The sequence below is a fragment of the Chinchilla lanigera genome, unplaced genomic scaffold, assembly GCF_000276665.1.
Source record: "Chinchilla lanigera isolate Chin_1 unplaced genomic scaffold, ChiLan1.0 scaffold00026, whole genome shotgun sequence".
Taxonomy (NCBI): Eukaryota; Metazoa; Chordata; class Mammalia; order Rodentia; family Chinchillidae; genus Chinchilla; species Chinchilla lanigera.
This window is the reverse complement of record NW_004955427.1, coordinates 1,322,039-1,335,876: the sequence shown is the minus strand read 5'-3', so window position 1 is coordinate 1,335,876 and position 13,838 is coordinate 1,322,039. Positions and strand designations below refer to the sequence as shown.

At 43.2% G+C, this 13,838-nt stretch overlaps 1 protein-coding gene across 3 annotated transcripts in view; it reads right to left on the bottom strand.

Moving 5' to 3' along the window:
• Positions 1–82: 82 nt before the first annotated feature.
• Positions 83–13,838, bottom strand: part of Col8a1 (collagen, type VIII, alpha 1) — a 148,245-nt gene continuing 134,489 nt past the window's right edge. For 2 of the 3 annotated variants that reach the window (XM_005386285.2, XM_005386286.2), the window contains exons 3-4: positions 7,655–7,985; positions 83–4,032 (exon numbers count right to left, since the gene is read on the bottom strand). In XM_005386285.2, the coding sequence (XP_005386342.1) occupies positions 2,123–4,032; positions 7,655–7,982 (2,238 nt within the window). In that variant the 5' untranslated portion in view covers positions 7,983–7,985 and the 3' untranslated portion in view covers positions 83–2,122. The remainder of the gene's footprint in view (positions 4,033–7,654; positions 7,986–13,838) is intronic. The other variant, XM_005386287.2, reaches the window with a different exon arrangement.

The following is a 13,838-nucleotide window of genomic DNA, read 5'->3' as shown; positions in this document are numbered from 1 at the left end:
TATATATATATATATATATATATATATATATATATATATATATGGGCAATTGAGTAACAACTAATAAATAAGTTGGAAGATATTTTGAAAAGTGAAACTTGGTTTTAACTAAAGAGGTAATTTCTCTCTTGTTGGGAATGAATAGTCCATACATGTACAGATAAATACAGTTTTACAAATCAGTTGGTATTACATGCCTACGAGTCGTTTCAATGTAGCTATTCAGCAGAAGGAGCTATCCATGTTACCTCTGTAGTCACCAGCAACATCAAACCAACCAAAAGGATACTTGGCCACTTAAGTGCTACCTGCTTTGAAAATGAAGGTTGAATAGGAGATCTTTCTGATGGAAAAATGTGTTACAGAATCAGCAGTAAATAGGAAATCTTGTGGTAATGAACTAATTTTTCTTAAGAATTGAAAAGAAATGGTACTGTATACTATCTAGGAAAAAGACACTTTTTAGACCAAGAATTTTTGTGATAGTAAAAATGACTCTTTTTGTGGGGTTGATGCTTATAAGGGTCTCGTTCATGCTAAGAGCTCTACTGCTGATTCGGATTTGACATAGACACATTTCCATGTGCTTTTATGTAGTATTTATTTGGGTATTTTTACATCTGTATCTATCCATCTACTCCTCAGTCTTTTAATTTTTAATAAAAATATATAAAATTCTGCTCCCATAGTCCAACTTTATTTCCTCAAGAGGCTTATAGTGTCCATGGTGGGTAACAGTGGGCTTGAAATGGCTTGTCTGTGTTCTGAGCAATGCTAGTTAGTATATGCGTGAGTGGAAAACCTGGGAAAATAGTTATTTCCGTCAGACTGTTTTAGTGTTGACTTGTGCTGAGTATGGGGAGACATAAAAGACATGGGCTGTTACTACTGTGTGACACTTTAGCTATCTCTTCCACGGCTGCTGCTAGAGAAACAGATATTCTCCTGCAATTTTAGGATCATCACCCATCACCTGGAAACATCAACCTATTATTAAACATCAGATTTCATAATTATTTCTTAAGTACACATTTTCTTCCTATGAATTCTGATTTTTTTCCCTTAAAAAATGGTTTGGATTTTGGAAACTGACTTTAGAAGGTGAGATGACACATCAGTTTGCAACCCACTGAATTGGGAAACTTCTTCAACTCACAGCTGCTAAAAATCCCGATATCTCCATGACCAACACCTCGTTGTGGTTGTACATGCAGAGAGACAAGGGAGGGGAATTTTAACGCATGTAAACACAGTATCTGCTATTAACAGTAAACATTCTGCAAAACTGGCAAGTTGTACTGTAGAGGAAGGGTTACTTGGTTTTCCTTACAGCTTCCTGGTGTTTATATGGATAGGACCGTAGTGGAAAGAGATTATACAGAAGGAGAAACAGAAATAAATCATGGGGGAGGGGAAGAAGACCTTTGAGGGATGAATGAATGAATGAATGAATGAATCATTACTCATGTCTCCCAGCTGGTTTGTTAGCTCCGTGTGGGCTCAGGTCCCATGCTAGCATCTTGGTGCTCCCTACACAGAGAAGGTGCTGAGTACATATATGGCGTACATATATGGTGCTGAGTACATATATGGACTGGTTCACCAGTTCTTTCAGAGAGCCCCTGACACTACTGAGACAGTATCACTACAGACGCCCTGCCCCCTGCCACACGTACATTCCATGGCAAGGCATCTGCACGGATGGAGAGAAAATTATGCAAGTAAAAACAGTATGTCATTGTTGACATTTCTCTAAGGCATATTTATAAATACTTTAAAAGAAACAGTATGAGTGGGTGACTTTCATTAGCTATGATCTTTCATACTGACCTATTTTGGCTGATCTGAATAAGCAGGTTATCATGGAAACATATAACATACAACAGCTAACATGATTCCAGTGGGTACAACGTAAGTGTCAGTACTTGATATATAAATCTATCCCATCATCTTCAATTACAAGCTGCTGTGCGGAGTATTAAACATGCATCTTAGTTTTTATTTGTACAAGACTGTCCAAATTTTCACTTAAATATAACTTTCCAACTATATAAATGCTTTGAAGCAATTGTGTTTCTCAGTCTCATTGTTTTCTTCTATTAGATCTCTCTCTCTTCCTTTTTTACATGGGATACAATAAATACCCTGAAAAGGAGGAATGCACGTACTGCCCAGCGTACAGCCCCGCAGCCTGTTCCGAGGGCATCTGCAGGAACACCCTGTCCCCGGGCCTGAGCAGCAGCACGGCGCTCCCGGACGCCTGGTCCAGAAAACCCTTCTTGTACTCGTCGTACGTGTACATCACGGGCTCGTTGTTCTTGAAGAGAGCGACCCACACATTGCCGCCCTTGCAGTGAACATGGTAGGCAAAGTAGTAGACGCCAGGGACCTCACAGGTGAAGATGCCCGTCTGTGGGTTGTAGTTCTGTCTGCCGTTATAGAGCAGCTTGTCAAACTTCACCGGGGCCCCCACTGGCGGGAAGGGTGCCGTCAGCTCTGCGGTAAATGCGGGCATCTCGTAGGCTGGCCCTCCATTCTTACCTTTCTTAGCCCCGTAGGCGTGAGGGGGCTTCGCGCCATCGATTCCTACCCCCATATCTGGCAGATACTCTCCGTGGGGGGGTGGCGTAGGAGGCATCACAGCTGGGGGACCAGGTGGTCCTGGAGGTCCTGGGGGCCCTGGAAGGCCAGGCTGGCCTTGAGGACCAAGGGCGCCTGGCTTCCCTGGGGGCCCGTGAAGCCCTGCGGCTCCAGGCTTCCCGACACCAGGGAAGCCGGGGGGCCCAGGGAGGCCTGGTTCCCCTTTAGGACCTGGAACTCCAGGTGGCCCAATGGGGCCACTCGGGCCTACAATTCCAGGGATACCTGGGGGCCCCTGGAGACCCTGACCCCCTGGGATGCCTGGTTCTCCCTTGGGCCCAAGAAGCCCTGGAACACCAGGGAGCCCGGGCAATCCTTTGTGGCCAGGTTCTCCCTTAGGCCCTATGGGACCTGGCAAACCTCTCATGCCAGGGGGCCCCACTTCACCAAGGAAACCTGGCTTTCCTGGGAAACCTTGAAGCCCTGGCTCACCCTTGGGACCTGGTGGACCCTGTGGCCCTACAATCCCACCTTCTCCTTTGGGCCCAGGGAAACCAATAGCGCCTGGGGGGCCCATAGGGCCGGGGATTCCAGGCAGGCCTGGCTCTCCTGGAGGACCCCCTATTCCAGGGGCACCTGCTGGCCCTTTCTCCCCTCTGGGTCCAAGAGCCCCTGGAATACCCCCCATGCCCCTGTCACCTTTGGGCCCTGGGAAACCTGGTTTCCCAACCCCTGGAAGGCCTGGGGGTCCTGGAACTCCTGGTAGTCCTTGCTCCCCTTTGCCACCTGGAAACCCTGGCTGGCCAGGGATCCCATCCTGGCCTGGTTTTCCAAGTCCAGGCATCCCAGGAGGTCCTTGAACACCTGGTACTCCAATAGGTCCTTGTGGGCCAGGTTCCCCTGGAGGCCCTGGCTTCCCCAGAGGGCCCTGGGGCCCAGGGAAGCCTGTGACTCCTGGTTTTCCCACTCCTGGAAGTCCAACAGGGCCAGGAGGGCCATGCATTCCTGGAGGGCCCTTCAGACCTGGCAAACCTGGCATCCCAAAACCCTTCTCTCCTTTAGGTCCCTGGAGACCTGGAGGTCCTGGTGGTCCTTTGGGTCCACGTTCACCCTTTGCTCCTGGCTGTCCTGGTAATCCTGGTCCACCTGGCTTCCCAATGCCAGGAAGTCCATGCGGCCCTGGAGGTCCTTGTGGTCCTGGAACCCCCATAGGCCCAATTTCCCCTTTGGGTCCAATTTCACCTTTTGCTCCAGGCATTCCCATGGCTCCTGGCTTCCCTGGCATTCCAGGCATACCTGGCTTTCCAACTCCTGGATAGCCTTGTGGCCCTGGTTTTCCTTTGATTCCAGGTATCCCATGACCTGGCAAACCAGGGGGTCCAGGCGGTCCTCTTGGGCCAGGTTCTCCACGAGGACCTTGCTCTCCTCGTAAACTGGCTAATGGTATTTCTACTGGGAGAGAGAGAGAGAGAGAGAGAGAGAGAGAGAGAGAGAGAGAGAGAGAGAGAGAGAGATACAAGAGAGAGAGATCAAGATTTTGAATATCCATCATTTCAACTAAATAATGAAATCAATATTTAATTCTGACACATTTTCCTTTTACTTACTGAAAGAAAAGAGTATAAATAATATATCCAGCTTCTAGGACTATTCGATATCAGTGCTTAAAGGAAAATCAATTTCCTAATTTCTTTGATGTACTTAGGTATTATTTGAAGAAATAGTGTGTACATCTGCTTATATTAGTACTGGTTAAGTCAAAAAGCTAAAACATAAGAAACATTTTTCCCAATAGAACTTGGAAATACTGTGATATGTTCTTGATTGTGAATTTGCAAAGTTCAAAAATGTGTAAGAAAAATTTTAAGTTGTCTCAGAGATAAATAATTGACATACAAGGGGTAAATAAAAATATATGATGATTGTTTGCATTTTAAAGAATTTATTACGATAGGACACATTTCCATTAACCCCCCTCAGAAGACTCCCCCTTTGCGTTGAATATACTTATTCTATCACTCTTGTGACTTTCTAAAGCAGTTCTGAAAGTCCTCTTTCGTAAGCATCTTTATGAGGTATGATAAAAAATATGGTGAATGCTGTTGTCCAGTGTATCTAAAGGAAAGACAGTTTTGTGAAAACACAGGATGTATTCTCATCTGCCTCATTCACTGGCTGTGGTCTGCAGCTTCTGGGTCTTCTCCAAGTCAAAATAACCATGAAATGTAAATGTTCTGAATTAATTCAGGACACTGAAGCAGCCATGAATGTGTGGCTCGACAGTCATGAAAGAGAACTTCCAGAACTGCTTCAGAAAGTGCCAAAGAAGGGATGTGTCTTCAAAGAAAGGGGGAATATTTGATTTTGAGGGGAATTAATCATAATGTGTCTTTTAGTGTAGTACATTTTAAAAATTGAAATACCATATTTTTGGGTCATACCACATATGTATTTTCATTTCTAGGTGTGTGTGTGTGTGTGTGCATGCGTGTGTGTGTGTGTGTGTGTGTGTGTGTGTATTTTAAACAATGGTAAAGTCATTCTCTGGTTTTATTTTTTCTATTATTTTTTCTATTTAAGTTAAATATTTCATGACCTTTTTGGTTTTTATTTTTAAGATTTATTATAAATATATATATATTTATGGATTATAAGTTATCACTATAATTTATGAATGCAATCTGGAATAGCAAAGTGAAGATAATTAACATGCCTATTACCTTAAATACTTATCTTTGTGGGGACGACATTTGAAATTTGCTTTCAACAGCTTTGAAATATGTAATACACTATTATGAACACTGCTATTAACTGTACTTACCACATGGTGTAATACATCTAAAATAAAATCTCCAAACCAAAAAGCTTATTCCTGCAGTGTGACTGAAGCTTTATGCCCTTTGATTATAATCTCCCCTCGTCCTCTGCTAGCCGCTATTCTGGTCTCATGCTGTGAGTTTGATTGCTTAGACTCCACGTACAAAGCGAGAACATGTGGGATTTGTGTTTATGTACAGGCTGATTTTTTAATGTAATAATTTAGGGCTAAATAACATTTCCTTATGGCCTGAAGTACAATGTGATGTGGTTTGCAACATTCATAGCCTTGCAGACCCCAGAAAGGAGGGAAGTATTTTACTTTGTCTGTAGTTCAATAACGTCTTTCCTCATTGGCCCTCTACAGCCAATGCATTTGCTTAATTTCTCTCACATGCAGTGGAGTTTCCCAAGCCTCAAGTATTAACTCTTTAGTAAATTATTTCTAATGTGCGAGTTTGGCTTTCTGACAGGTGAGGTGAGTAAGGAATTTAAGATGACAAGCAGTACGGAGAGAGAACTTAGCATAGAGGAGGAAGCTCCGTTTATCTTTCTGGCCTTGGGGTGAGATCCTGACTGGGTCACTTAAGCCATCAGCACTGATGCTTGCTTGTCTGTACAGCAAGAATACTAAAGACACACTACCAGGTTAGAAAATACATATAAAACGTGTTACACTGTTTTGAGTTGTCACTGCAATACAAAGCACATGTCATACTATGGTGTGCCTTGCAGATAAACAACTCTGGACCTGCATGCTACCGGTAATAATGGGGTACGTGAAGAAACGACCAATGCGCTCCCAAAGTCTCGTGTTAACCAGCAGTAGCATCCTAATCCCAGCAGCTGCACTCTCTGCCAAGCTCCTATCAGGGAACAAAGCAGAACTGTAGAACTCATATCTTCAAGTAGTACCCACTTAAAGAGGCATAGGAGGCACCAAAAGCCAAGCAGGCCATTTGAGAACGGAAGGAAAAAGTGCTGAGATAATCTAAGGGGCGTACTGGCTCCTAAAGACAGTAACACTGGGACTGTGTCTCTTGGGCTAATAAACGTTGTGGGACGATTAAAGTACGCTACTTATAAGCAGTGAATTGTTACTTACTCTCTCAAGGGGTGTCTGGGAAGGGATCACATCTTATTCCTCAGGAATTCTGATGTCTAACACAAAACCCGAAGCACAGTTCCTTCTGAGAATCTGTTGAATGGGAGTGGAAGCTTCTCAGAGTGCCTGTGGTGCTGTGCTGTTTGCTCAGTGCTACTAGCCTTATTGTCACTGTTCTCTCAACACTCGTATTTTAAACATGATTTAAAACAAGGCCCAGGGAGGTCAAATGAACAGATCGCTCTCAGTTCTGGGATCCAGACATCTAGACCTCTAAATGCCAAGTCCAGTAGTTCCTTGGAGGTGGGACTTCCTAATACTGTGGGGGCTTGAGATGACCTCCACTTCCTCCAAGGTGATTGCTGCTCTGCTGCAGCTGTTTTTCCTACAAACTCTATGGTTTTCAAAACTACAGATAAACCAACTGAATTTATAAGAAAATACGGTCGCAATGATAGGCATTCTATGTGTGTTAAGTAACTAATAATTAGGCCTAAAAAATACGGGGCAAAATTTTCAGGGGTCATCTCTAGATGCAGCCTGATCTTTTTTGTCTCCCTCTGTCCATTATTGATTGACAGGTATGGCTTAATACGAGCAGTATTTAAAAACACTTGCATTTACCTAGTACCTAGTTTACAAAAATAACTTTCCCTTTGAACACAGCAGGTCCTTATATTATTGTTTTCCTAAGTTCAAAAGATTGGTTTGTTATTTCGGTTTTCTTCTTTTTCTCTTTTCACTGCTTTATTCCTCAGCAAATGGCTCAGAGCCTGACACAAAAATAGGTATTCACTAGATAGCTGCTGAATTTTGAATAAATAAATAACACATAAAATAATAAACTACTTGTGATTAAATGTTATGTGTTATTTGATGCTATATAAGACATAAAATTGGAATATCTACATCTTTCTTTTCTGTTCTTTTTCTCTTTCACTCTTTCTGGTGCTGGAGATTGAACCATGTATTTTTCTTTAAGTTTGGAACTTGGTGAGGATAGAGTTTAGAGTCCAGTGGGCGTTTGATGATCACCAATAATAATAATAAATTCTGTAATAAAAGTTTTTAAAATGAGCGTTTCCCTCCATCTCCATAATTCAGGAGGTCGGAAAACGACTGTTTCATAACAACGTGCGCATATGATATTACCTTTGCCCTTCTTGGGTACTGTCTCCTTGCCCATCCTTGGCACTGGTTGAATCTCCTTCATATACTGGGGTAAGTGTGGATACTCCTTGCCATACGGCAAGTGAGGCAGCTCTTTGCCCATGGCCAGGCCATCTTTGCCCAGAGGCACATGAGGTACTTGCTGGCCCAGGGGCTGGTACTGTGGGATTTGCGGTGGCAGCTGCGGAGGAATCTGAGGAGGCAGCGGCTTGATCCCGTAGTAGGCCCCAGCCTGGATGAGCCTGACGAAGCTCAGGGAGATGGCGAGTAGCGCTCCCAGCAGCTGCAGAGGACCGGGTGGTACAGCCATCACCTGTGGAGGAGGGAAGGTGCCAACACGGTGAGAACCTGTAGGCCGACGCGCTGGTGTTACCTTGGAGACAGTGGGAAAGGGGAGGAAATGATGGTCTTTACCCCTGGAGCTTTGTGGGTGGAAGGTAAAGGAAATAAAGATGTACCTTTTCATAGACAGAAGAGAAATAACAAAAATCAAACAACCAAAAGAGCTGTCTGGGCCAAGGATAGAGTTCAGCTGCACAAGCGCCTGCCTGGCAAGCGTAAGGTCCTGAGTTCGATCCCCGGTACCCAAAACAAACAAACAAACAAACAAAAGAGCTGTCTGTCAAATGAAGGTAATCGGTGGGAAAGTAGGCTATGGCAGAGACTGCTAGTTGTCTCCAAGATTCAGTTTCGCCTGTCTTCCATAATATTGGAACTCCTAATTATCAACTGGGGATAGGTCAGCCCAAAGTGGAGACATTGTCATTAGGTGGCCGTGTATCGAAGTCCCGTGAAGTGGGTGTAGTTGTGGGTGTAACTTCCAAGAAGGATCGTGCTGGGGAAGGGCTGTTCTTTCCCTTGATCATCGTGTTGCTGGAGTAGGTGTGTTCTGGGAAGTGGACGCTGGACCACGAAGTGAAAGCTGCATGTTGATAGTAGAGTAGCAGGCAAGGGGAAACCCCTGCCCTTGTGTAATACAGAGGCTCTAGTCTGGGCGGAGCCTTAAATTTGCAGTTTGTTTACTCAGGAGAGAAAGTTTTGTCTTTTTTTTGTTTGTTTCTTTGGTTTTTCTTTTTTAAGACAGGGTCTTGCTATGCAGTTTAGGCTAGGTTTGAGTTCTCTGTGTAGCCCAGGCTGGCCTCAAACTTGTGATAATCCTCCTGTCTCAGCCTCCTGAGTGCTGGGATTACAGGAGTGCCACCACGCCTGGCAGTTTTGTCTTCTTTCATCCACTTTTATTTTGAGTGTTCCACATTTGCACAAAACCTAACCCCAACAGACATTAGAGCCATGAAGCCTTTGTTAGTAAGTATCAAAATTCTGCTCTAAATAGATACAGTCAAATATTTATAGGTTTATGCCAGGGGCAGAGATTTTTCATCTGCCCAGTGTGGTCTGCATGCTTTGGTGTAGTCATAAATAAATACCAGGTTACATGTAAATGTAAAAACAACACCAAAAACTGCAGAAGTCTTTTGAATTGGAGAGAAGGCACTCCATGTGATAGTCCCAAAATGTCCTTTTAAAATCACCGTCATAGTTGTGCACATTTCTTTATTCTGTTTGCACACTATGGAATCATTAGTGTAGAATTTGGCTAATTGGACTATTAGTCCATTAAGTTCTATTTAAACTTTTCAATAAAAGTAGTTTGCAATACAAATTTGTAGTATAAGGTAGAGAGAGAGAAGTTCACAAAGATAAACTGTAATACCAGGCTTTGCAGATTAGCAGTTCAAAGAATAAATGTAAGTGCGGTTTGTCTGTTTATGAAAACTAGCTTGAGTCCTCTGGAAGCAGCAGCGGCAGACTTCGTCTCATCGAAAGCTCTGAAGGGTCCTCTGCGACCACATCTCCGGGAAATGCAGAGCAGGCAAACGCGCGCTAGAGGGCACCCGCGGCACACACCGGGGTCTCTGCCCCTTTCCTCCGCCGCGTCACCCGCGCTGGTCCAGCACTGGGCACCCTCACACCTCACTCAGGGGTTTAAGGACATCGGAGTTATGGGGGCGTACGCACCATGAGCCTGGGTGGTGTGGCCTGAACAGAGGCCGAGAGGGAGAAGAGGCAAGCTCCCCACAACCTTTAGCGTATTTTCTAGGACACTTTGAAAACACTTCTAGTCATCGTTTAATTTCCATTTTCGTGGGAGTTTGTTTCCTTTACTTCTGCTTTCTTTCTGGATGATGGTTTTCCACTTCTTAGAAAATGTGCATTGAATTTGTGACATCCTATCGAAGGTGAATGCCAAGAGCGCGAACAGGCTGCAGAAGGATTGGTTAATAAAAAGCATCTAAGAAAATATTTCATATGAATCCCTACCACAAAATTTGTGGCTTTGCAATTTTTCTAAGCCTACTAAATATTCATTTTTTTTTCTCCTTCAGGGAAGAAATGAAGAAACATTTGTCAGCAAAATGACTTACAAAACTTCATTTCATAAATCAGAACAGTCTCAAGAACTATTCATTTCAAGCATACTCTGAATAATAAATAGCAGCAAAGTGGGAGCAGATAGAAAGCTGTTGCATTATTTTCTGTCTAAGAATGATTATTACAAGCCATTTGGAAAAGGTGACAATTAATATTGACTTATGCTTATTGGTAGTCACATTTATTTTAGGTGGAAAAAGAACATCTGCTCTAAGTACTCAATAGTTTTTTGAATTCTTAACAGAAAAATCCACTAAATCCACCCACGAGTTACACAGATGAGTATGATATCGTCAGTGGGCCTCCCTGCAGGGAGCTCACTTTGCTTCAGTAGGGGTGACAGGTGTGCACACTGCTGCCAATGGTCAGCAAAGACTATTCAGAAGAACCGAAAGGTCTCTCCTACTCCGTTCTTTAAAACCCCTTTGCTTTGAAGCATCAAGTTTTGTTATTATTTCCCATATTTTCCCAAAGTTGCTCTATACAATATAATATGTACCTTTAAAATACAAATTACCCCATACCCATACATATACACTTGATCTCAGCCCAAAGGCTGAGAAGGGATGACATATGTATTTTTTGTTTTATTTTCACTCAGAAATCAGTACCTACACTTATTTATTGTTAAGTTATGTGTATCTAAACAAATCCCTTCAAGTTCCTTGTTAAAATAGGACTTAAATGCTGTTCTTTTAAATCCTGACCTGCTCTAACATCCAGTGTCTCTAAGGTAGTCACTGGAGATCTGAAAGTGTTAATCCGTAGAGAAATATGTGGTAAAACCTGGTAATGCATGAACTAGAGGGCTGGGGGTTTAGCTCAGTGGTGTAGTGCCTGCCTGGCAAGCATGAGGTCCCGAGTTCGATTCCTGGTACCCGCACCTCTCAAAAAAACCTCAAAAACAAAACACATAAACTAAGACAGTGTAATTCCTTTGGGGCTGAAAGAATTCAATTATCGACCCCTAACCCTGTGATGTCTTAAGTAATAACCTGGCGTGCTTGGTCCTTCACCGTTCCTCCAGTGTGGTGGATGTATTGGATTATACTTAATAATCTTTGAATCCGGACAATCTAGTGAAATACTGGAAAACTGGAAAGAGGAAAAATGCCTGGAAGACTGGTTGAATACCAAAGACCCAGGGGGACTCTGCTTTCCTACCGTTATTTCCTCTCGGAGGCTTGGCCACTTTCTCCTCCGAAACCACCTCCTAAGGTCTGCCATCTGCCATTTCTCTGGCTCTTTATCTAAATAAACTTTGTTCAGTTTTAACTCGAATATTTATGTGGGGGCCCTGGTTAGAATTTACTGCTTGACTTACCCCAACTAATTTCCCTCCTGTCCCCGAGGATATTTTTGGTGGTCAAAGTGGTGTGGTAGTTCTCTCAGATCACTCAGAAGAACATCAGATTTGTGTAACATTATACAAACACCTGGCGGGGAACAAGGAGCCTTAGAATTCCTGCCGGGAAGAAATGGTGGTAGTGGATTTTCTCGCCACTCTTCCTTTGCTGGAGGTGCAGAACATACTATTGTGAGTTCTCGATTTCTGTTTCTTTAATAGCTAGTGTGTGTGTGTGTGTGTGTTTACATGGAGATAAACATATCTAATTGTTGACACTGGATCTTTGCTAGCCAGGCTGGCTTTGTACTGGGTGTCACGTCATAGCAAAGCGCAGTACAGAAGTGAGGAGACTTGTGTGGGACTTCTAGCTCTGCTATTCTTCATGCCTATGACCTTGGCAAGTCCCTGTTTTCATGAGCCTCAGTCTCCTCACCTACAAAATAGAAATAGTAATCTCTGTGCCTCACTGAGAGGTATTCCAGGATACAAATGATAGCATGAATTCTTCGTGAGCTGAAAGCACTCTTCAAGTTTGTTATTAATGGAGTACAACCAAAGGACAAATCAAAACCAACTGAAAAGTCAAAGACTTTCAAAAAAGGATACCAGCCAAAGTAAATGTGAGGGTAACTGCAGTAATGATAAACCCAACACGAATGAAACAGTAATGGCTATTAAAATGTACGCATTAAAAATGGCAAAACCCCCCAGCTGAACGAAGACCGTCATTCACTCTGGCATCGGGAATGCCAATCCTAATCATTTTGAATAGCCCTAAATAGTTCCCTCTATTTGGGCAGAGCTGCAGTGAGTTTTAGTTTTCTCATGTGACTTGTAATGTATATAGCAGAATAATGTGATATATATTATTTTAGACGCTCCTAAGCAGTCTATTTGTACATTTATCCTCATGAGATTTTTGGCTTGCTATGCAAAAGAACATTTAAATATTTAAACCTTCAATCCTTGCTCTGAATCCAACTTTCTCTTTCACACAGGGCTAATGCAGTACCTCTATATGAGTGTGTGTGTGTGTGTGTGTGTGTGTGTGTGTGTGTGTGTGAGTGTGTGTGTGTGTGTGTGTGTGTGTGTGTGTATCTGCCGGGCTGTGTTGTGTGGTGAAGACAAACCTCTCTCATCTGATCCTGGGCCAGTTCTTTGTACTTGTGCTTGCCGTTACACGAGTTTTATAATTTTCCAAGCCCCTCAGATTTGCTACTCCTGAAGAAAGGGAAAATCAGGCAGAACCCTCCTCCGGCATTCATCAGAATCGCCTTCCTGGCTTCTCCACGCCTCTCAAAGTTCTGTTTTGATTCCATCACTCACAGCCATTGTTCCATTAGTTGTAGATACACACTGAACATGTATAAGTTGTTAAGAATTTCCTGGCACAGGAGATACAGCGATCAGTTGGGAAGATGAGGTCTTATCTCACTGAACTCACATTCTACTGTGAGAAGACAGGAGGTAAGTTAAAATAAAATTCATAATTTCAGATCTGAGTGCCATGAAGAAAACAAAGCAGATGTCTTTGCATATTCAGGCTGCTATAACAAAAACACCCTAGACTGAGTATTAGTTTGCCATAGCTTCTATAACAAAGTACCGTGCCTCAGATGGGGTGGCTTGAACAAGAGAAAGTTATTGCTCATAGTTCTGGAGGCTGGGAGGTCCAAGAGCAAGCTGCCAGCAGACTGGGCGTGTGGTGAGGGCCCATTTCCTCATCCACAGACACCCTTCTTCGCATGCATCTGCACACAGTGTGGGGGAGTTAGCTCGCTGGGTCTCATTTATAAGGGCACTGATCCCACTCGTGAGAGCAATGCCCTTAGGACCTGATCATCTCACATAGGCCCCACCTCCTAGTGTCATCACACTGAGGGCTAGAATTTCAACACAGGAAGATTGGGAGGGCCTGAACATTGAGTGCGTAGCAGCAGAGTGACGAGTTCATGAATAACTTGGACTGGACGACACTGTTTTGGAAAGGTCGGTAGGGGGAAATATCTCTGAGGTGCCTTTTTGGGAAAGGATCTTTAAAAAACACTCTCCCAATTTCAGTCCTGCATGAGTTTACTAGGGCTGCCATAACAAAGTATCTCAGAATGGATAGCTTAAATAATAGAAATTTGTTTTTCTTTTGGAGGGGGGCGGTTTCTGGTACTGGGAATCGAACTCACGACCTTGTGCTTGCCAGGCAGGCGCTGTGCCGCTGAGCTAAATCCCAAGCCCCTGATTATTCAAAAATTAAAGATTTTAAATATTTCATTTTGAATTAACTATCATTTAAAAATAAAACATCGATTTGTGTTAATCTACTTTTGCGAGCTATAGTCTTAAAAGTTTGAGACTTTTGCTTTGCTAGGAACATAAAAATAAAAATAT